At 34.9% G+C, this 23936-nt stretch overlaps 2 protein-coding genes across 2 annotated transcripts in view; one reads left to right on the top strand and one right to left on the bottom strand.

Annotated features, from left to right (window-relative positions):
* Positions 1-2781: 2781 nt before the first annotated feature.
* On the bottom strand, positions 2782-6231 carry LOC107444414 (uncharacterized). The gene has a single exon (XM_016058538.3). The coding sequence runs from the start codon at positions 6229-6231 to the stop codon at positions 2782-2784; it is 3450 nt and encodes a 1149-aa protein (XP_015914024.3).
* A 3702-nt stretch (positions 6232-9933) lies between these two features.
* Positions 9934-23936, top strand: part of LOC107447278 (nose resistant to fluoxetine protein 6-like) — a 57045-nt gene continuing 43042 nt past the window's right edge. Inside the window, exons 1-2 of the mRNA XM_087163408.1 lie at positions 9934-10202; positions 15064-15178. Of these exons, the coding sequence (XP_087019534.1) occupies positions 10146-10202; positions 15064-15178 (172 nt within the window). The 5' untranslated portion in view covers positions 9934-10145. The remainder of the gene's footprint in view (positions 10203-15063; positions 15179-23936) is intronic.

Genomic DNA, 23936 nt, shown 5'->3' with positions numbered 1-23936 from the left:
CATAAAGCATGATGGTTTGTGATGGAAAATTATAATGGTAACCTGTAAATTATATTGGATCAATATGAAAATCCATCATAGTACTATGTTGGGTATTCTATGCTAACCCAACATAAAATTCCATTATGCTATTTTGGCCCAACATAAAAATCCATCATACACTGTTTGGTATGCTTTGTTGGCCCTACTTAAAAGGTGTGAATTCCTAAATGTGATATAGGGAATTTATGATGGTCTCGTCAAGCTATATGTTGATCTTTGATGAGAATTCAAGATGGTAACCATCAAATTTATGTTGGTTCATCAAGGTTTTTTTGCCTTGGAATGGTGGTAGAGAAATAATCTAAAAATAGCAAAATTTAAAAGCAACTGATGGTAATATTCTTATGCTAGAATAGCAAAAATTAAGAAATTAATTTGGTTACAAGGTTCTCACCAGGCAACGTAAAATGAGGAACACTTTAGGTACCTTCCACGATGAAGAACGAAAAGTTCAGTGAGCGGTCCATTGAAAAGAAAGCTTTTCTTAAAGTATGGTGAACAGAAAAATGTTATTATAGACCAGTGGTCGGCAAACTTATTAGTCAAAGAGTCAAATATGAACAGTACAACAATTTTAAAAAAAATGGGAGCCAAATCTGCTTGTTTAGTAAACTTTCATTACGCTAAGTAAGTAGTACACTAAGTAAAGCGAAATTTCATACTTAATAAATATTTATTAATGCGAACAATGTGCTTGCATCTCCTTGGAAAGTTTGAGTAAGTTAGGTTTGCATGTTGTTGTTTTTAATTTTAGGCATGATTCCAAGTTCGCATCAATAAAATTTTAATTACCTATCTATCTTTTAACTTAAACAAAAAATAATGCGTGTTCTCGATTTATAGAAGAATTTTAATTTATCAATATAAGATGTAATTTTCTTTTCTGACCAATTTTTTTTAAGGAAAATATTATTACGCCTTCCGCGGATATTTGTGCCAGAGCCGCACTTAAGGAGCCAAAGAGCCACATGCGGCTCTGGAGCCGCACTTTGCCGAGTTTTAGAAAAAAGAAATATCGTAAATTATAGAAAACTCTGTAAATGTGCATTAGAATTATATATAATCCACATTTTATTTTTCGAGCACTTTTTTTCCCTTCAAACTTTCTTGCCTTGAAGATTCGATTAAAGCTGTAAAAATGATAATCCCTAAATTTTTGTATATAGCTATAATAAGTTATGTTAATTTGATTTTAGTATGAAATCCTCGAATAAATATAGCAAAAACAACATAATATGAATAATATCAGATACAAAGTTCATGAGTTTAAATTCTAAAAACTAGAACATAATAAATAATTTATAAATCGATTCCAATTTTCTTTTCAAAGGAGATTAAAAAAATTTTTTTTTGCTTTTTGGACAGAAATCAGCTTAAAAATTGTCTATTGCCTAGAACCTTCGAGATATTTTCTATTAACAATTAATAAAACCTCTCCAAGCAATCACAAGATTTTATTTCAATTTTTTTACGGTCAGACTTTGATTGCTTAGCAACCTAGCAAAATGAAGCATTCTTCTTTTGAATTAGTCAATGGGTTATCTTAAAATATTCATTAGCGCAGGCGACTTTTTTTGGCGGTTTTCAGGACTATCGAAATCTGGTGATATCTTTTATTTTTTTGCGGACTGTACAATCCGCAAAAAAAAACAACCCTGAATAACTTTCGTTCTAATGATCGGATTTTCACGAACTAAGTGCCAATCTTAATGGTTCCTGGGGGTGACCTCAAATATGCTAATTAATTAGTGCTAACTATTAATTAAGTTACGAAATCAGACAAAAAAAACGTACTTTATCTGAATAAACATATATTTTTTTTTACATATTTGGAATCTAGACACTTGAATTAGGGGTGGTAGACAAAATTTTAAAAAAATTGGGTGGTAAATTGGGCCGCAATAAAGGTTTATATATTTGTCGATAGTCCAGAAAACCGCCAAAAAAAGTCACCTGCGCAAATAAATATTTTAAGATAACCCATTCACTAATGCTTAACATTGAGGAGTGCTTAATTTTACTAGGTTGCTACGCAACCAAGCTCTGATAGTAAAAAAATTGAAATAATGTTCAGTGATTGCTCGAAAAGGTTTAATTTATTGTTAATAGAAAATATCTCGAAGTTTCTAGGCAATAAACAATTTTTTTAGGGGATTTCTGTCTAAAAGCAACAAAAAAAAATTATTTTAATCTCCTTTGAAAAGTAAATTTGAATCGATTTATAAATTATTTATGATAGTTTTTAGAATTTAAATACATGAACTTTTTATCTGATATTATTTAGATTACACTGTTTTTACTATATTTGTCAATTTTTAAGCAAAAACTGAAGAAAACTATTTCTATAAAGCAAGGTAAGTTCTACTTACCCCGTTCTCCAGGAATGCCACTATAGGTTATAAATATCAATTTGCTCAGTCATAAAAGACTCTAACATGTTTTATAGACAATCACTTTAATAATAACGGAATTAGAAAACACAAACAAAAAAAGGATTAACAATTAAAGTTCAATTATTTACGGAGCTAAACATGCTTGTTCTCAGATCGAGATATTAACATCAACTAGTGGCGCTGTGGGCGCACCAAAACAACATGCGCAGAAGACAGTTATAGTGGGAATTCTCGACAATCTCCCACCTTTGGATTCGAATAAAATCTTTTCGAATCCAAACAGAATTCTTAGTCTATATGGTCCATCTGAAAAAAAACTAAACAAATAAAATTATTAGCAAAATGGTTACACTTCCAGCGGAAAAAGTCTTTGTATAGGTCTTAATAGTTTCCCAGATTGGGTCTTAAGTTCCACTAAACGGATTCTACCATCCTTTCCTGGATAAGTCTTTTCAACTTTGGCCAATGGCCAGTGTATTCTTTTATGGTTGGAATCTCCGATTAGCACAAGATCTCCTTCTTTGATAGACGACTCCCTTTTAATTTTAGAATTATCTTTAAGCAAACCTAGATATTCAATTCTGAATCGGTTTCGCAGGTCTTGTCGCAATTTTAACCGATAAGAATATCTTTTGTTCAATTTTTTTGAATCAATTAGGTCAAGTTCAGGAACACCAATTTCTTTAATTTCCTGTAGAAACATGGATGGCGTGAGCGCTGACAAATCTTTGGGATCTTCTGAAAGATACGTTATAGGACGGGAGTTAATTAAACTTTCCGCGTCGCATAATACTGTAGCTAACTCTTCTTCATTCAAACAAGCTCGTCCTAGAACCTTTCTCAGGATGCCTTTCAAAACTCCTATTAATCTTTCGAAGAAGCCTCCCCACCAAGGGGCAGAGGGAGGATTAAATTTCCATGAAATTCGTTTCCTTGAAGCAAAGTCTTCAATTTCGTTCCAATTAATGTTCTTCAAAAGATTTGCCGTTCCCACAAGATTTGTCCCATTGTCAGAGTATACTGTGGACGGGTGTCCTCTGCGAGCAATAAATCGGCGAAGGGCCAAGATGAAGCAATCTGTTGTTAGGGACGATACTACTTCGAGGTGCACCGCTCGGTAGATGTCACAAGTGAAGAGTACCACCCAGCATTTTCTATCTCCTTTTAAAAGCAGAGGCCCGCACAGGTCGACACTTATAATTTCAAAAATAGCTGCGTCTCTGACTCGATCTTCTGGGAGTGGAATGCTTACGGCTTCCAATGGTTTAACCGAGAATCTTTTGCACTTGACGCAATTTCTTACGACGCTTCGAATTGTCTTTCTGGTTTTAATAATCCAAAACGACTCTCTGAGGTGAGACATCAAAGTTTGAGCACCGGCATGTTTCAGTTCAATATGTTTGTCCATTATTAATTTTTCCACCAAATCATGCTTGCTAGGCAATAATATAGGGAATCTAAAAGTTTCTAAGTCTTTTCTCGATGTTATTCTTGTCTCAACTCGTAAGAGACCATCGCTGTCTTTCACAGTTCGAAAATTTATCTTTCCATTAAAAGATTCTCTTTGAATTTCTTTCAAAACGAACTTCTCAGATGCTTCGATCTCTTCTACCTCCAATTTTCTTTTCTTTCTATCACTATGATTTCTTAGAGTATTTTTATAAAATCGGATGACGTAAGCCATGATTCTCACAATTTTATTGAAAGAAGACACATTTTGGAAGATTTCAAAGGTATTAGTTGTTATATTTGTGGCTGAGGATATAGTTCGTTTTCTTTCTGAAAGAACTACTTCAATATCCGGAGAAAGTTCACTAGCTGGCCAATTCTCGAATGGCAGTTTTAACCATTGGGGGCCCTCCCACCAATGGGATTTCAATAAATCTTTAGAATTACATCCCCGCGAGGGCAAATCTGCGGGATTATACTTTCCTTGAATATGTCGCCAAGCCTCCGGATCCGTAAGTTTTCGAATTTCATTGACTCTGTTAGCAACAAAGGTGGCCCAGTTATCTTGCTTTTTAATCCAGTATAAAGCGTTCATTGAGTCAGTGTAGAAAAAGGTTTGCACATTCTTCATATTCAAATCATCTCTTACAGTGTAAGCGAGCCTGGCTCCAATGGTACACGCGAGAATTTCTAATCTAGGAATTGTTATCGATTTTAGGGGTGCTACCTTGGAATTAGCCTGTAAGAGTTGACAGTTAACTATTCCCCCTTTAACATTTCTAATAAAAATTGAAGCCGCGTAAGCCGATTTGCTCGCGTCTACGAAGACATGCAGAGTAGAATTTTCATCTAGATCAGGTGTTTTTCTAGGGATTTCTATTTCTTTCAGATATTTTAATTCATTAGCCCACTTTAGAAATTTATTCCTCAGATTATCCGGAAGTCCTGTATCCCAATTAATTTTCTCCTTCCAGCATTCCTGCAAGATTAATTTAGGAACTAGTGTGACAGGACTTGTAAACCCAATAGGGTCAAAAATTCGGCTTAACATAGATAATACATTTCGTTTACTCGGAATGGGTTCATTTTCCTCATTTATCTCACAAGATAAAGTATCCCTGTATAAATTCCATTTAAGGCCCAATACTGAAACGATTTCTTTATAGTTATCTCCAGACAAGTTCAAAATTGAGGTTTCCTCATCTCTATCTGGCCGATTATGTTTCCAATCCCTTAGGTCAAATTGTGCTGAAGCCATTAATTCTTTAGACACCGTAATGAAAGAATTTAACTCTTCAATAGTGTTCACACTTGCAACACAATTGTCTACATACATGGAATCTTTAAGTTTTAAAGCTATGTCTCTCTTGGTTTCATCTACATTCTCTAAATGATAATTTATAGTCGCGGCGAGTAAAAATGGGCTTGCATTTACGCCGAAAACTACACGACAATGTGAATAAACAATTAGTTTCCCTGGATCACCTCCCTCCCACCATAGGAACCGCAGAAATTTCTTATCTGAGGGAGCAACGTTTATTTGTTGGAAAGCTCGACGAATGTCCAATATTACCCCAAATTTCCCCTGACGAAATCTGTTAATGAGTTTGGGGATCAGTTCTAAATTATTCGGCCCTTTCTCAACGCAATCGTTCAGCGACACAGAATTTCTTTCCTTAGCAGACGCATCAAAAACCGGTCGGATTTTGGTTGTGGAGTTCTCTTTAAATACTGGTCTATGCGGTAAATAGTGACCCTTATCTTTTGTCAGTTCCTCTGAATCAACGGGTTCAATAATTTTTTCGGCTACCCAATCTCTGAAGACGTTTTCATATTCATGTAAACAGTTTCGTTTTTGTAACGCCTTTACGCAAGACTTTAACCGCTTTTCGGCAAGGTTTCGATTGTCCGGTAATTCAGGATGAACCTCCAACCATGGGAGTGACACTTCGTACCTACCTTCTCCATCCCTTCTTAACGACCGAACAAAATGATCTTTCGCGGCTTCCTCAATTTCTGATCTCGTTTGAGAAATATTCGGTTCCGTAATTCCCAGAGAATCAAGTGACCATAAGTCACAAATATTTAAGTCAGTAACATGAAGTGATAAAAGCACTTCATTCGTTATAGGACTTTCTCCAGTTCTTCCCATTAAGGTCCAACCGAAATGCGTATTCATCGCGACAAGGCCATTCGTTATATTTTTAATTTCTCCAGTAAATAAATCTCCAGCATAATCCGCACCTATTAATCCGTGAATTTCATTAGCATGCCTATCAAATGAACATAAAGTTTCATTCACAGTTACGTCACTAGGATAAATTCCGTGCCCTTTTAATTCCTTCATAATTTCCCTATTGTCCAATTTTGGAATCGGGGTACAAATTGTCTTTTGTTCCAGTACATTTAATGTATAAGTAAAACTATTGTCCACATTACTTAAATTAATCGTGTAATTTTTATGTGATTCTTTTTTCTTTAACCCCCCGAACAATCCATGCACAACTGTTTCCTGCCCAAGACTCTTTAATTTTAACTTACGCGCTGCAAATTCCGATATATAACTACAAGAAGATCCAGTATCAATAATCACCCTAATCAAATGTTTTTGTTTACCTCCCGAAACACTTACAATGAGAGTTTGCAACATTATTTTTTCTCTACTAGAAGAGTTACTTAAAGCACAGGCAGTATCAGGTTTCATTTGGGAAAAATCAGAATTATTCCCCTTCCCCCCTGTTTCTATCGAATTTATTTTTCTTTTCCCCATACACATTATACTAACGTGTCTGCCTGAACATATCTCACATTTAACGATAGCCTTACAAGAAGAGGAAAGGTGTCTTTTTTTTATTTTATCATTTAAGCATCGGAAACAAGAGCCAGACCGCTTACAAATGTCTATTTTTTCTTCCAAACTCAAATTATTATTCGTGCAAGAAGCCGAGTAATGTTTATGAGATTTACAAAATAGACAAGTCTCTTTCTCATTCTTCCGATCTTCAAAACACTCATTAATTAATGCAGAAGCCGATGGCTGGCGCCTACACTCCTTCTCAGTAATGTGATGATTCATTCTAACATGTGTTTTGATTTCCGAAACAGAAGTACTCAAATTTAAGAAAGTCATTTCTCTGGCTTTTAATTGAGATGATAAAAAATCGATTAGCTCATCAATTTCAGAAACAAGAGGATTTTTCGTTCTTTTGTTGAATTCTAGTAGTAGATCACGGGGCAACAATTTGGTTAAAATGGGAACTAGAATGTTCGAATAGCTATCTTTTTTAACAGATAAACTTTCTAAGCTTCTGATATTCTTTTGTATGTGATTAAAAATGTTCCTGAAGTTTTTTACGTCATTAGAGTTTTTTAATGGGCATGTATGGAGTAGATTTTCAATGTGTCCATTAATCAAAATATTTGTATCGCCAAATTGTTGCTTTAATAAATCAATAGCGTGATCATAATGTTCCGCGGTTAATTCTAAACCATCAATCACATTAAACGCAGGACCTCCTAAAAATGATCTCAAATAAATGAATTTATCAAGTTTACTGAGGTTCTTATTCTCATTAATTGAAGAATTGAAACAATTCCAAAAATTTAACCATTCAGAAATTTCTCCGTAGTACTTAGGAATAGTTAATTTAGGTAACTTTATGCGTTCCCTTTCAATGGTTTGAATGTCACTCTGATTGGGACTATTTAGAGAAATATTAGCTTCTTGAAAGGAATTATTTAAATCAAGTTCTTTGTTTAAATTCTTAATAAATCTTAATGTTCTAAATTTTGTTTTAGTTATTTTTTCTTTGTACTCTTCTATACAGTTAAATTCCTCTTCCATATCCTCGATTTTGATTAAGCCCTCAATCTGAGAATCAATAGTTTTTAATTCCTCGCTTTTTTCACCAAAAAGTTCGAGTGATTCTTCGAGATCTTCCACACTTATGTCCGGTTTTAGAATGTCAGTTTCGATTTTAGTAATTATCTTTGTCACCGAAGCTCTTACAAAGCCGCGTTTCCGTTTTAATTTATTCAATTCTTCTTCAGACATTCTGTAAGTGTGAGTCAATTTATAGTTATTCTTAATTGCTAATCTTAATTTCTTTAAATTGGTGTTTAATGTCTTACTTCAAACATGCAAGATTTCATTATCAGGTAAAAGTCAATAAATGTCAATAATAGTTTATTACCGTTTAATGGCAGTCCCTGTTCGGGCGCCAAATGTCAATTTTTAAGCAAAAACTGAAGAAAACTATTTCTATAAATCAAGGTAAGTTCTACTTACCCCGTTCTCCAGGACTGCCACTTTGGTAATAAATATCAATTTGCTCAGTCATAAAAGACTTTAACATGTTTTATAGACAATCACTTTAATAATAACGGAATTAGAAAACACAAACAAAAAAGGATTAACAATTAAAGTTCAATTATTTACGGAGCTAAACATGCTTGTTCTCAGATCGAGATATTAACATAAACTGGTGGCGCTGTGGGCGCACCAAAACAACATGCGCAGAAGACAGTTATAGTGGGAATTCTCGACAGTCTGGTTTCTTAGGACAAGCGCCTTATCTGGGCGTCAGCGGGACATCAACGTCCCGCTGACTTCAACAAAATACTGGTTTGTTAGCTCAAGGCCTGGTTTCGTAGAACTAGCGCCTTATCTGGGCGTCAGCGGAAAGTTGGCGTAGAGCTGACGCCAAAAAAATACTTTTTTGCTAGCTCAGCGTGAGCAGTCGGTCCAACGCAGACATTATCTCTCATTGCGCATGCGTTAATAACGTAAACAAATATTTAATTTGTATTGATTTTGTTATTGTCGACCAGTGTTTTAGAGAACAAATGATGACTTTGTCCAAGAAAAAACACATTGTAGCTGAGCTAAATGAAGAGTGCTATGTTTAATGAAGAAGCTATGTTTAATGTCAAAATCAAAATCTTGGCTGATTTCAATGTGCTGTTCGATGTTGTTGCCACTCATATTAAGTTTGTCATTTACGTCATATTTTCTTTTGGCTAATTTTGTATTAGAGTTTGTGAATCTGGCAATCTGGTATAATATGAAAAAAGCACAACTACTTCCACTTACTAGGAATAACATTTACCTTTTAGTTTAATTAATAAACTGAGTTTTAAATATGCTTACTAAATTCATAAACTTCGGTAAAACAACAATATAAATTATTTCCAAAGGAACTAGACTAATACAATTCCAATCTGGCGAGTAGCGACATATAACAAGACACTTCGTTTGATGCTTTTACTTGTTGCTAGAAATCAGGTTCGCAGAAAATGCTGTTTACTAGTTAAATTTAGTAGGAATAACACGATCTGTGACGTAGGCTATAGTATACCCTATTATATTTTATGTTCTTTTTTATGTTTATAATATTAAGTAAGAGAACCTACGATACGTTACGTTTTAAGGCAATTTATACGATTTTCATCTTTATGAGGTACGATTATGCATCCAACAAACTTGTAAATAATTTAATATGTAAATAGTCCTGTTATTCTGAGTGTTGTATTGTAAAATAAAGTAATTAGAACAAAACGAAACTCGAGTCATAACAGATGTTGTCCGCCATTGCTTCTGTGGTTAACGTCACGTTGTAATCCAACTGCAGTTGAGTTGGACGGCAATTGTAGTTCAAGATGAGCTTTCGATGACGTATACTATCAAACTCACAGATGGACCAATCAGAGGTTAGCGCTGATTTCCAGCTGACGGCGTCCTGTCCTAAGAAACCAGGCATTTAGGCGGCTAGTCAGTAATGAAAACGAAAATGAGTGTAAACCAAAGAACTTGTGAACAGTTAATTTAATCTACAAATGCATTTCAAATAGTTTTTTACTACCACTTGGGAAATACTTCCTCAGAAAGAGTGACAGTTCTCTCGCGTGGTGAGGCTTTTAAAATATTAGCAAAATTAGCTAAAACTTTAAACGCCTAACTTTTTAATTGTCTACTATTTTATAAAGTATTTTCCAAAATGCATAGTGGTTTGCAGCCCTATATTTTTTTCTGCGTTTTTATTTGAACAAAAAAAACAACTTCGCATTACCACTGTTTACTTATTTTTGTTTTTCCTGTTAGTGTTCGACTCATCTGGAAAAATAGCAAATGGGGTGATTGGTGGAAATCCCACAGCGTTTGGTGATTTCGACACTTGTCTTGAAATAGAATCTCCAAGTGGAAAATTTAAAGGACAGTATTGCCATATTGATTTTGTTCCTTTATTGCCGAAGAGAGAGCTGATGACACCAGCAGAAAAGCCAATAGAAATCATTAATACACTATTTGAGCCTGGCACAGTAAATAGCCTATCTTTAAACGAATCTTTGTGTAACTCAACATATATGATTGGTTAATCCCAATATCATTTCATACGTGTACATACCTGCCAACTTTTACCACGGTTGCTACGGCAACTAAAAATGCAAAAAGTGGTGGCTAATAAACTTCAAAATTCTAAAGGGAAAAAATCAATTCAATTTCCATAGCATATTTATTTCAGTTTATTTGTAAAACTGAAAGCAAAGAATTTTAATGTGTTGAATATAAATAATTCAAAATGCGCGTCATAGCGTTAGTTATGATTGAATAATTAAAAAGCTATCACATAAATAAAAATGAATTGAAATTCCATCACTTTTTATATTTTTATTCGCCTATGACATCCTTTTTTTATGGTTTTCGAAAATTAGTTTTCCTCGTGGTAGAGAATATCACTAGTTAACAATCAATTAAAATTTGATTGTAAGCTAGTGCTATATTAAAATTTAGCCGACTCTTAAAAACAATTTATACAGGGAAGCCACAGGCTACTAAAATTCTTAGAGGTGGTCGAAGGCCATTTCTTTTTTTATTTATTCAATTACGACTTACATTGAAATTATTATTGTTCAAATTCATAATGAAAAACAAAAAGAGAGAAAGGGCGTAGCCTCATGGATGCTGACTGGTGATTGGCCGTTGGTGTAAATCCAAGTTGAATTGCTTGAAGTTTGATCAGGAGCTCTAGCTTTTACGAGTCCAAGTAATAAGTTGAAGACATCTTCATTTTAAATAAGTTTTTCTAGTTCTGTGAGGAGTAAAAGGAGTCGAGCAGTTGGTGCGACATCTTTTTCTTTTAATCTGATTGATGTTCTTAGATCTGGTCTCTCTTTTGTGCAGAGGTATCTTCGGTTGGGCACTGCACATTTTATATATCGGGCTTCATTGGTTTAAGAACGTTGGGTATGGCCAAGTAGCATTGGATTTAACCACGCCCATAGCGGAAAAGCTCGATCCTGAATTCTCGATAACAGTAGGCTGTGTAGTGTTCTTCAGTTTAGTGCGGATGTTGTTTTCCTCTTAGCAGATTACGATAAAATTTAGAGAGTTCATTAGGGGTCTGTTTTTTTTCCATCAGTCCTGATCTTCATTCGAATAATCTTGATGGGGAAATGTCTAAATTGATTTAGACATATTTCTAGTTCAGCCGAAATTGTAGATTTTGTGAAACCACGAGAGAGGATTTTTACACTTTTAGGCTGGGTTGGTGGGCAGTTCTTGTTTGTTTCTTGCACTTGGGGTAAATCATCAGGAGTAGGTGAAGTTTCTTTAAATAAGATCTTAATTTTTTTCTGTTTGGAGGAGAGGAAGCAGGGTTAGGTGACTTTGAAGTAGTATCAATCAGGAGTAGTATGTGATGGAGCGGTGTTGGAGGCATCCATTTGAGAAGGGCAATTTGTTTCAGTTGGTTCATGGGAATCGTTAGGCTAGGATGACTTTAGAGATTTTGTTGTTTCTGGTCCGAAAAGAGGCCTTTCAGGCTTGCTTGATTCCTCAGCCGTTGTCTTTGCCCTCAGTTCCGATTTAATCAGCAAGTAGCCCTCGAAGGAAGCAGGTGGATCTAAAGACGAGGTCATGTAGGCGTTGTTCATTTCGGAGATTGTTCGAATGTTCTTTGATGCTGTCTTGTGAGTGTTTAATATAATTAGTTGATGTGTTGAGGGGTGGCATTTCCTCTTGCTGCAGCAAGGACACTCTGTTTGAAAATAACATGATCTCTGATCTCATCTTTGTTGGTGTATCGCTGTATAATATGGGTTGAGGGAGACGGAATGAACCGCTTTCCCCCCGCGGTCAAATCTCTTTATAGACATGGTGAAATTGGGGCAAGGAACTTGGATGATACAGAACCGCTACCTACGGAGTCAGAAGTTTTTTTACACAATTGCCACTTGACTTAATAGGTGATGAACAAGAGTACCTGACCGTGAAGGGATCATCTCACTCATTCATCTATAATTCACGTGATGTTACTGGGACTATTGGCATTAGCATAAGGAATCAGAGTGTTGGCTGTGCAGCCACTGACGATTACAATAAGATCTGAGTTAACACAATTGCCAGTGATAAGTCTATCTTATACAGATTAAAATTCTTTTTCACTGTAGTGGTAGTCAAAAAAATTTTAAACTGCATTTATTAAATGCAGAATGTTTTTTTATTAAATGAATTTTTGCACCACATTAAATTTAATCTTTCGAATGTGCTGGTATGCACGCGTAACTTATTTACCGAACACTATTTGTTTCACATATTTTTATCCTGTAACATAATAGTTTTAAATAACCATTTTATTTGCTACAATTATTTCCGATTGAATCTATTACCGACGTTTTTTGAATTATATTATCTTTTGTGTTTTATTCTGTATATTCTTGGATTTACAGAATATATTAAATTTACAGAATATATCTTGTATATTTTGCATTTTTTGCTTAATTTGTTCAATTTTAGTTTCAATTCTTTTGGTGCTCCTCATACTGTGATTTTGATACATTTCTCTTTGATTATATTAATACAATATTTAAGAGCACTCTTTTTAGCAGATATAATCGTGTCTGCTGGTGATGATCTTTTTCTTATTATGCTTTTCGATTTTTCAAGATGCAATTTTTTAATTTTTTTTTTAAAAAAATATCTCGTTTTACTCTCGTTTTTAATAGTTTTTTTTTGTCTTCTCTTTTCTAAAAAAGAAACTTCTAAGTACTTATTGCAGCTTATCCGCAATAAATGAAACTTATCGTTTTTTTTCTAAATTTTCTTCGTTAATTTTTCTTTTCTTTTATTCTTCTTTGTAATAATTTTTATTTTCTTAAAAATGATACAAAGATTGTTTTAAGTAGGAACAATTTTGTAATGGAGTAAGAGAAACGTTATACATGAGCTTAACTTGCATCAAAATCTGAAATATGAACATTTATATACTTTTTTACATAGACACGATTAACATTGAAACTTTCGTGAAGTCGTGGCACCAGCTTTCAGATCCTATTATCAACGAGCTCTGCCGTCGTTAAACCAGTTAGTAGCAGTTTCTTTCAACATGCCATCATTTTCCAAGCGCTTTTCACCAAGAAATTCCCCAAGTTTTGGAAACAGATGAAAGACTGAAGGTGCTAAATCAGGGCTGTATGGTGGAGGATCCACTACTTTTCATTCATGACAATAGGCTATCACGATCGTTCTTTTTTTTTATTGCAAAAGCACTTGACTTTACATCATTGGATGATCGTTCTTCATCATGAACATTTGCTCTTCCTCCGCTAAAAAGCCTACACCATTTACACACATTTTGCTCTTTCATTACACCTGCACCATAATGTTTAAGAAGCTGCCGGTGAACTTCCCTAGGATTAACTTTTCTTGCCTTTAAAAACCGAATAATTGAGCGCTCTTAATGATCGGTGGGATTATTGATAGGCATGCTGACAAACGTAGCAGTATAATCATGAAACCAACACCAGCAGAGATGTGAAACTAAATGGTAACGTAGCGAGAGACTTGACAAGACTAAAATATATATATATATATATATATATATATATATATATATATATATATATATATAATATATATATATATATATATATATATATATATATATATATATATATATATATATATATATATATATATATATATATATATATATATATATATATATATATATATATATATATATATATATATATATATATATATATATATATATATATATATATGTATATATATATATATATATATATATATATATATATATATATATATATATATATATATATATATATATATATATATATATATATATATATATGTATATATATATATATATATATATATATATATATATATATATATATATATATATATATATATATATATATAATAATAAAAATATTTATATATATATATATATATATATATATATATATAATAAAAAATATTTATATATATATATATATATATATATATATATAAAATTCAAATATGGTAAAAAAAAATTTCATTTTTTCGACAGTGATGCATTTTATACTACGATAAATTTTTTGAAGAATAAAAAAAAAAATCCGAGTTCCACTGAAATAAGTAGTCGTCGTGTAATATTAAAAATAAAACAGTTTTCAGCAGAATTATGATATTTTCTGTGGACTACCAATGCTCAATTCTGTAGCCTTGTAACTTTGAACCCAATCAAGTATTGGGAGAAATTTACCATCGCAGATGACTTTTTGACGGAACTAATTCGCATTTGCGTTACATGGAGTGGTAAACTAAGGAAGCCTCCCACGGTGAGTCTGACGGCCAGGGGACTCTAACCCATGATCCGCCTACCGCTGAGGATATTTTACGTCAGGACTGTGGTCCTTGCGAGCCGGGAGCAGAATTGGTATCGTTTAGCCATGGCTGAGATTCGAATCCGGTTCACCGAATTGGAAGGCGAACGCGCTATCCGTGGTTCTTAAGTAACTCATAGTGGTAGTCACGGTTCCATAAACAATAAGGTCATGAATAAACAAATTTTAATCGAGTTTCTATCACGTTTTAGACGCCTGTGTCACCACTGAGAACACTGCTGCTTTCAAATGATTTATTACATTCTCTAAAATTCCGTACTGTGAATAAAATTTCAAAAAATAAAAAGTGGGAACTAAACATTTTGGTGATATTCAGTAAGTATTTAATAATTGATGAAATATTCTATTTGTAAAAATTTTGAGCATTCCACTTGCAGCCGTATGTTATAAAATAAGTTTCCTCTTAATCTAATTATAATATTTTTTTAAAAGGTGTAGATAAGTGATCTTGAAAAAATCATGTTTATTTTTTTAACTATTCTAGTTGTCTGACACCTTAGCAAAAATGGCTTATTATCTCTATATTACTCAAATACGCTTAAATGCCTGTCTCCCTTCAACTTGTTCAAAAGAAGATTTAACAGCCTTGTTTTCTAGCGGTATGTAAAATAAGTTATTTCTGTATGCTTTTTTTATTCTAGATTTTATAATAACGATAAAAGGCATACCATAATGTCAAAACGAAATTCCTTTTAAGAGAAAAAGAAGGAAAAAAAACAGTAACACTAAAAGTAAAATCTCAGCGTTTTTAACTTGCATTGATTCAACATTGTTTAATCTAACTTCCAGATTAAGTTTCCATATCTGCTATGAAACTTTACTACGGAATTAATTTTCATATGTAGTCAAAAAGGTGTAAACATGATAATAAAAAACAGCAGTTGTCTTAAACCAATAACACCCAAAATATTAATAGTCCATAGTGTAAGAAAGTGATGTTAAAAAAAAGAGTAATATGTTTTTAAGTCAGTTATGTATTTTCTTACATTACCTCACTCTCATCTTTTTTAAAAAATTATAATAAATGATCATCATCTTGTCTTGTCTTGAAATTTGAACTGGGCTTAGACTTAGACAAAGGGTGATTACAGTGTACCTGTCCCCGAATCGGACATTCCCCTCCTTCATCTGAGATGGTGCCCGAGGGTGACTGTTGTACTGTCCTTATAAAAGGTATGAAAAAATCCCACAAGTGGATTCAAAATATCATTCCAGTACCGTCCGAACTGAGAATTGAAGACGTGTTACATTGCTGCTCCGTTGTTATGATCCGAACCGAGAGTAGGGCGTGTATCATGCCTTATCATCGAACTGCCCGCGATGGAAGAGTTTACCATTCCGTCCGCTCCCTAGCTGCGAAGTGCGGAAACGAATCATTGTTCTCCGAGATAGCTGCGACTTGTGGGATTCCCCCGCAACACTAAGCACCCGGATTTCCTGACATTCTCAGTGCTAAACAATTTTATGCTGAATTTTATGACTCCTCTTTGGATTTTGAGAAATTCGACGCCCTGAAAGATAAGTTGTCTCAACTAATGAAGGTGGACAACAAACTTCAGACAGATTATTTCTGTAATTTGGGGAATGGAGCCAGCCAAGAACTTCCTGACACAAAGCTTGAAGCCAAAAGAGCTCACTCCCATCATCACATCTAACCCAGTCAACCTGGAAACTGAGAAAGATCCTGAGCCCGTTCTCGAACCCAGAGTTCGAGATTCTGAGACTACTGCTACCACCCCTCAGTATGAAGAGACTTCTACATCGGAGCCTGAAACAACTGAGATTGAGCAGATAGCTGAACCGATGGAAGAGGCGCAAGCCTCGGAAATCGTAACTAAGCTAGATGCAGATTCAAACAGACCTGAAAAGAGGAGGAAGAAAAAGAAGAAGAAAAAGACTACTCCTTCTGCTTCCCCTTTGGAATCAGCGCCTACATCCCCATCAGCGTATAAGAATTCCAGTGAAGCCCCCCAGCCTCACATTGCTGCTACTCCGGCTGCACCTGATAGAAACTACAAAGCTCTTATTCGTGGACTCCCAGCAAATTTCAATACAGATGTTATTTCTCTAGAAATAGAGAAATTGGTCTTAAAATTGGTCAAAATCATCCAGTTCAAGAAGAGAGAGGGAGGGGCCTATAGGCTCCACCCATTTTTCCTTGCAGTCATTAGAGAGACGGCCGATCACCTTCAAGTTCTCTTCATCGGAAAGATACAGCAGTTCTTGGTCAGTGTGGGAAGATTCCGCAGCAGTCGGGGACCGCGGCAGTGCTACTGGTGACAAGGGCCTCGGCCTTTCCCAACGGACATGCTTTGCTCCTCCCAGATGCCTAAAGTGTGCGGAAAATCACCGCGCCTTCGAGTGCCAGAAGGACAGAGAGTCACCTCCAAAGTGCTGCAACTGCGGCAAAACTCATACTGCAAATTTCTCTGGGTGCGAGGCCCGCCCCAGCAGAAAACCTTCAAGCTATCGTAGTGTTCCAACTACGAAATCTTCAGCTCATCGTCTAGTATCTATAGTGAAAGAACTTCAAGAACTTTTGAAGAATGAAGAGGTTGTTGCTCTTCTTCAAACCATCCTACAGGGAAAGACCCCTGAACTCCGTGTTTCTCCAACCCACTGAGGCCTACCACAACCACCACATCGAGACTTCTAACACCACTCCCATCATCTCTCGGAGTCTTGCTCTGAAATCAATTTCATACACACTCAGATGAATGAGTTATGGCCCCGACACTTAATAATCATCTCACATAAGCATAAGCACAGATGGATTGTGGTCGTCTTGGGTGATTGTAGGCTAGATGGAGAGATCCCGGCTTCCATGGCTTATCAACAAGCAGAAATTTGAGAAGATTCAGGAGTTCCTGGTCCTTTAGTAACTGTTGCAATACTAAAAAGATTAACAGGTATCTGGTGGCTCTATCCGAGATATTCTTGGGCTGGGCTGTGTGTTATCTAGGTTTTCTTTTGGGTCTTGCACCGCAGCCTGAGTAACAGGCTGGGTGATCACCATCACAATTAATGCACTTTGCCGGCTCGCATATCGGTTTCGTACACAAGTACGAGAAATGTGCATCGGCACATTTCATGCATGCCGTTTCAGCATTGCAAGCCTTCTGCGCGTGACCGTATTTCTGGCAACGGTAACATTGAATCTCGTGGCGGCAGCTACGAAATCTTTTGATTCGTACTGGTGCATTCAGAGGTTGAACAACGGTGTACATCTCTCGATGCTTGGTGCTATCGGGGAGGATAACTATGCCGAGGGGGAGGAGCTTGTACTCATGGCCACGCATCTTCCTCATCTGTTCGATTCTGATTGGACGTAGTCCAATATCTTGTTGGATTTTTCGATGACTGCAATATCAGGTTCGGTTTTTAGTCCCCTGATGACATGGGTGAAAGCCCTTATATAGCAAGACGGAAAAGAGAAAAACCTGGTACGTAAAACATTTCATTCTGGCATTTTTTTCGAAAAAAATGAAATATCTGTAACTATCAAGATTTCTTTTATAATGCTGGCATATATATAAAACTGCTTCTTTTCCAAGATAAAGTAGATGTTGTTGAAAAATTTAAAAAAAGAATAAGTAAACTCCTCCCCAAAACTAGCTATAACTGAAATGGTTTTATTACCAGTCTTTCCTGTTTTTCGTCTCGCTTTCACCCCTGCCTGATGAGAATTTTGAGTTTTCTGCTGTTTGTAGAATCTCTGTCTGTTTAGGAATAGCAGGCGAAGCCCCATATGTAGATTTTGTTTCAGTTGTAGCCTCTCTCTGAGTAGTAGCAGTGGAGTCTTTGTCTGGCTTTTCTTGGTCTTGGGTGGGGTTCCTATTCTTTTTCTTTTTCCGCTCCTTGATCTGAGGCTCCTTTGTGTCGGACTCTTCCGCTTTTTGCTGATCGATTTCTGGCTCTGGGTCGTGCTCCGTCTCCATGTTGACGGAGTTTGCCACTGTACCTTTAGTATTCTCACGATCGGAGCACAGAGCGGACTCTGGGGCTTCTGCAAGCTTAGTGGGGACTGCAGTCATTTCTGGTTCATTTGTCGTGACTGTTTCTAATGCAGTGTCCTCAGGGAAAAGCTCTTCCCTTTTTTCCAGGCAGTATTCAAAATATAACTCGTATTTCTTCCTTTCTGAGTCGGTCTTGCTGCTCTGTAGCCAATTTGTAAAGGTGTTGATCAATCTATACACACTCTCCTTAGAAGAGACATTGCGGGGTACATTTCTGGTGAAGTTCAATCAATCTTGATCTGTTTTCATATCATCGTAAGTTGGAGATCGCTGGGCAGGCCCACCGGTCTGTCGCTTTCCTCCTCGACCGTGTTGATGGTAAGTATCCAGTGTCGCTCCGAGCTCAGTCACAACACAACCATAATCGGTGAAATCCAATGCTTGAATGGTATAGTTCGTTCACCGGGAGTTGGCACTTGGTTCCACCTCCTCGGACGCAGAGTTCATTTCAGCGCGGGGGAGTAAGAGGAAAAACATTTCCCCGTTTGAAATCGAGATAACCTCTAATGCGCGCAAAGACTCCACACGGTTTTTTATAGGTAGTCCAATCAGACCACTATGAAGGGAAACCAGTTTACGAAAGAGACCTTTAACAGAAAATCTGGTAAAAATAAAAAAGTGGTAACAAATACATGTCTAAAATTTTTTTTAATTTCTGAATATGATTAGTTTGTTTTATTTATTTCTCTACCACTACATTTTCAATTCTCAAATATATATGCAAATTCCTCTCGGTCACTTTTAAAATAGAATTTGGTTTCATGCACTCAAACTGTTCACTTTTTAAATAGTCAGCGCAGACTACTTATAAGGAACCGTGTGGAAGCTTTCTGATGTAGAAGGTGATGGCCAAACACAAACAGTGAATTCTTTTTTAGTCACTTACTTCGCTTTATCAACAGCTGTTATACCCTTCGCTATTCTAGCTAATTTATATATAAAAACTTTTTCCCAGCAAAATATCTCAAAAAGAACAAACTATTTAATAAAAAGAGAGAAATATCAACAAGTTTATGAAATAAAACGCACATGTTCAAAATATGCACATGAAGATTGCGAAATAAATATTTTTGTCATACGATCGCCAAATAGCAGCCTTGTTCAAATCCTTCTCCCCAAATTAGCGAAATAGTATCATCCGATACCACGTGATGAAGGCGGAGCCAAGTGCCAACTCCTGGTGAACGAACTGTAGGTGGGTCTGAGCTGGGCGCCGGTACCTTCCAATTATTCGAGATCGCAACGAACTATAGGGGGCGTTGTTGTATGAGACTAATACCTGCGATTTCTATATGAACAGACATTCAATTACTCTGGAGACGTCTTTAATGTTGCGTGTAACATTGTAACGTTCCTTCCTTATCCTAGCTTATTAAATTTAAAAAAGAAAAATGTTTTATAGCCTTTCTTATGCAACCGAAAACAAGATGGCATCGCTTTTTTTAAAGAAGGAACATCCAAAACACATCTGAAAAATATTTGTAAATAAACAGAAAGAAATATGTATCTTCTTATTAGTGTTAAACCTAATGCCTGAGAAATAGTTTTACTAAATTTAATGATATAACCTGAGAGGCCTATTTAAACTTTACATTCCATAGTTTAAAGAATCATATTACTTCAAACAGTAAAATAAGCAAAACGTATACATAAGCTTCATCATTTTATTTTATTTAATTTTGTAAAATAAGTTCTTTGACAATTTTTATCAAAAAATTTTATGTTTTAATAAAAATCATTATTTAGAAACTAAAAAACGTAAAATAAAGAATGCTTACGATACAAAGCAAAAAAGAAAAACCAATTCTAAAAATTCCTTACATTAAAATAAACAACTTTCATGTTTTTTCTTTTTTGATTCATAATCGGACGCAGAAAGCCATTCTATAGAAAACTATCATCAAATAAGAAAAAAAATTACTTAAAAGTAAAATTTTTTATTTTATAAAAATTTACACTTACCTGCTTTATAAATCAGAAGAATTCCAAAAGGATTTGTTCTTCGATTTTTGTTACCATTTTTTAGTGCTACGAAAATGCGTCTCTGGGATTTGCCAAAAATAGAACAAGATGCAATTTTATTTCTTCAGGAGCGAAATATTTTGCCCATTGTCCACCGAAATCCGATAAACTACTTTGATTTTAAATAAAGTGTTTCATTTTATGATTTGTCGCAAACATTTTGATGTAGATTGGTGGCACTTAAAAACCGCCAAATTTGTAGTTGCGGTGGCGTTATTACGTAAGTACCGAATTTTTATTCCATACTTTTTTGAATCATATTACTTCAAACATTAGAATATGCAAGAAATACACATTAACACATAATGTTATACCATTTAATTTTTCAAAAAAAGTATTTTGAGAACAATTTTTATCAAAAAATTACAAATTAAAAAACGGAAAATAAAGAATTCTTAGGATAAAAAAACGATTTTAAGAATTCTTTACATTGAAATAAAAACTTTCATATTGTTTCTTTTTTTATTATTCTTATAGTTCTTAATCAGACGTAAAAAACCATTCTGTAGAGAACCATCATCAAATGGAAAAAAAATATTTACAAGCAAATTTTTTATTGTAAAAATCAATGCACTTACCTGATTTATAATTCCCGGAGAATTCCAAAATGATATGTTCCTTGTTTGAAAACTTTATTCTCAAATAATAGATACATAGTTTATCCCTTCATTACTTTTAGATAACATACTACACAGCAAAATTTTATAATTGATATGAATTTGAATATGTAGCTAAAAACAGAATAGCTGAATTCTAGTTGAACTTATTCTTTCAAAACTAAAAAATACTTACCAAGAAAACGATTTAAATTAATTAAGAATCAGCACAAATGGCACTATTTCAAGTAACTTGGATATTTTTTATTGTTGTTTTCCGAATTATATGGATACAGAAATATATACTATTTTATAACGAAGAAGAATATTCTATAACTATTACAATTCTGTATGTTCTGAATTCATATTTATTCACTGGAATGACGAAAGCAATGTTGACTTCACTTTAATTCGTAATGAATTGAAGACAGAAGAAATGCATTTTACCTTTATACACACATCTGTAACAGTATCCGAAATCGGAAGTCATCAGTTGCAAGTTTGTTGATAATAGAAATTAAAAATTATTGAGGAATTTTTCTTCAAATGTTTGGCGTGTTCTATTCCTGAAGGATTTACTGATATTCTGGAGATTTTTTTTCAAGTTCTTCGGCCTTTTCCTTAGGGAAATTTTGTTTCTTATTTGCTGCTAAAAAATGGCGTCTGATTCAATCAATGATTTTGATGGAACTAAATGAAAACGTGATAAATTAATGTCTGATATTTACAGGCTCCCGCTAGACGGCGTACTCGAGCGTTGCGATCGCGAATTGTTTTTCTTTAAATATTTTTGTATCCCTAATTTGAAGTTATTTTCCTGCACTGCTATTATTACGTTTTTTATTCAAGAGTTTAAAACAACGAGAATGGAAGTTTTTTTCATTATATTTATTTAGTAATTTCGTGTTTCATTTTAAGCTAAAGTTATTTTGAAAGGTGGTCAAATTCTATTAACCTTTTTATAATTACTATTTTTATGTAAGTAACATTAATATACTGTTATAAATTACAGTTAAGGAGATTTGTTAAATGATTTAGAGATTTGTTAAATGATTCAGCATTATGCACAATGAGATACAAGCAAATATAGTATTTAATATATCCGCCCATTTGGTGAACGAAAATAATAAATGACAGTAGTGAACTCATCTAATTTGCTTAAACAATGTAACGTTATAATATAAATGTTATTTTATAAAAAAATGATTGCTGAGAAAAATGATTTCTGTTCACCAATAGATCTAAATATTTATAATACTAAAAGATAATAATATTTGGACGTAGAAAATGGAGGCACAAGCTTTTTAGTACATATATGTTAAGTGAATAATTTTATTTTTAGTAGAAAAAGTACTGTTTTGTGCCAAGAAACAATAATTATTGTTAAGTAATTATCGGGGTTGGTGAGCGGCAGCGAACAGGATGCTTAGCCCCCTAGTGTTAAAATAAAATATTGCGAGGAAAATGGAAGAGTTGTCAAGTATAATCTAGGCACCTGCAATCCCTATTCCTATTCGTCAACGTTGTTGTGACATTACATTAATGGTGGTAAATGGAATAGAAAAAAAAGGCATTTTACCACTACTTAAGAGAAGTTCGTTGCTGTATATGATTCGGTGATGGGAATGTAAGACTTTCAAAAATGAAACAATATGGCAAAGAAACATCCTCTTTAATATTGAAAGATAACAAACCATCTACGAAACTTCACAAACTCCAATTAACAAGTTATTCTTTAAAACATTAAAAGTTGTTATTAAAAGAACAATTAAAAACTTAAACTTTTGACTGTAAATGTCGCATACTGCAGGTGGGCGTCACCGGGAAAAAATGTGATATCGGGAAGAAGTCTCGGACGCTGCACAACAACCTCTCTCGAAGGCAAACTGTCATCTGCTTAAATACTGGACTTCAGCCTTTTCACTCCCTGCCTTGGCCGCCGATTGATGCTCCTCCGCCGGTATTCCTCCGCGCAGGAACTATTTCGGTTCGTCCTCCTACCTTCGATCTTCGTTCCCATCCTCGATCCTTCTACCTCAGTTTTTCCTGCAATCTGAGCTGACGCAACCAACAGCCTCTACAGTTGCATCTCAGAGAGAGATAAAATAACAATTTCGTAATCCATTCCAGAAAACTTATATTACTGATAGCGATAAATCATAGATATGAATATTATTAAGGCTGAATCTATGCATTGCCCTTCCAATTGCGACGTTCTAAAATGTCAGGATGCGATACGTAAACTCCACCATTTTGGCAAAACTGTAGCCCTACAATGGATTCCCGGGCATTGTGATATTGCAGGAAATGAGAGGGCTGATGTTTTGGCAAAGAGAGGCACAAGAATTCTCCAGGCTCTTAGTAGCTCAGTCCCCTTTTCAACTTTAAAAAGGATTATTAGATCAAAAATCAATGGGGATTTCCACCATCAATTGTCAGAAAGGGTAAAAATAAAAGTGTGGAGAGATCTTCGACAGAACACCATTCCAGACTGGCCGCGAAGCGGTGGCTCAGTTTCGACTATACACCGGACATGACTGCCTAGCTGCGCACCTGTTTCGTTTAGGGCTGGCACCTGATCCCTATTGTTCTCTATGCATGAGCAAGCTGTTTTGGATGGCAGCCACATCCTGTGCTGCAGGACCCTCCGCGGGTCGTCATCTACCGAGCGATATTGGGAAGCAAGAGCGCTCCTAAGGAAATGACTTTTTACTTTCTTGTTT

The sequence above is a fragment of the Parasteatoda tepidariorum genome, chromosome 5 (assembly GCF_982258835.1).
Source record: "Parasteatoda tepidariorum strain Cologne lab strain chromosome 5, Ptep-v5.0, whole genome shotgun sequence".
NCBI classification, from domain to species: Eukaryota; Metazoa; Arthropoda; class Arachnida; order Araneae; family Theridiidae; genus Parasteatoda; species Parasteatoda tepidariorum.
The sequence above is the reverse complement of the archived record's forward strand: the minus strand, read 5'-3'. Positions and strand labels throughout refer to the sequence as shown.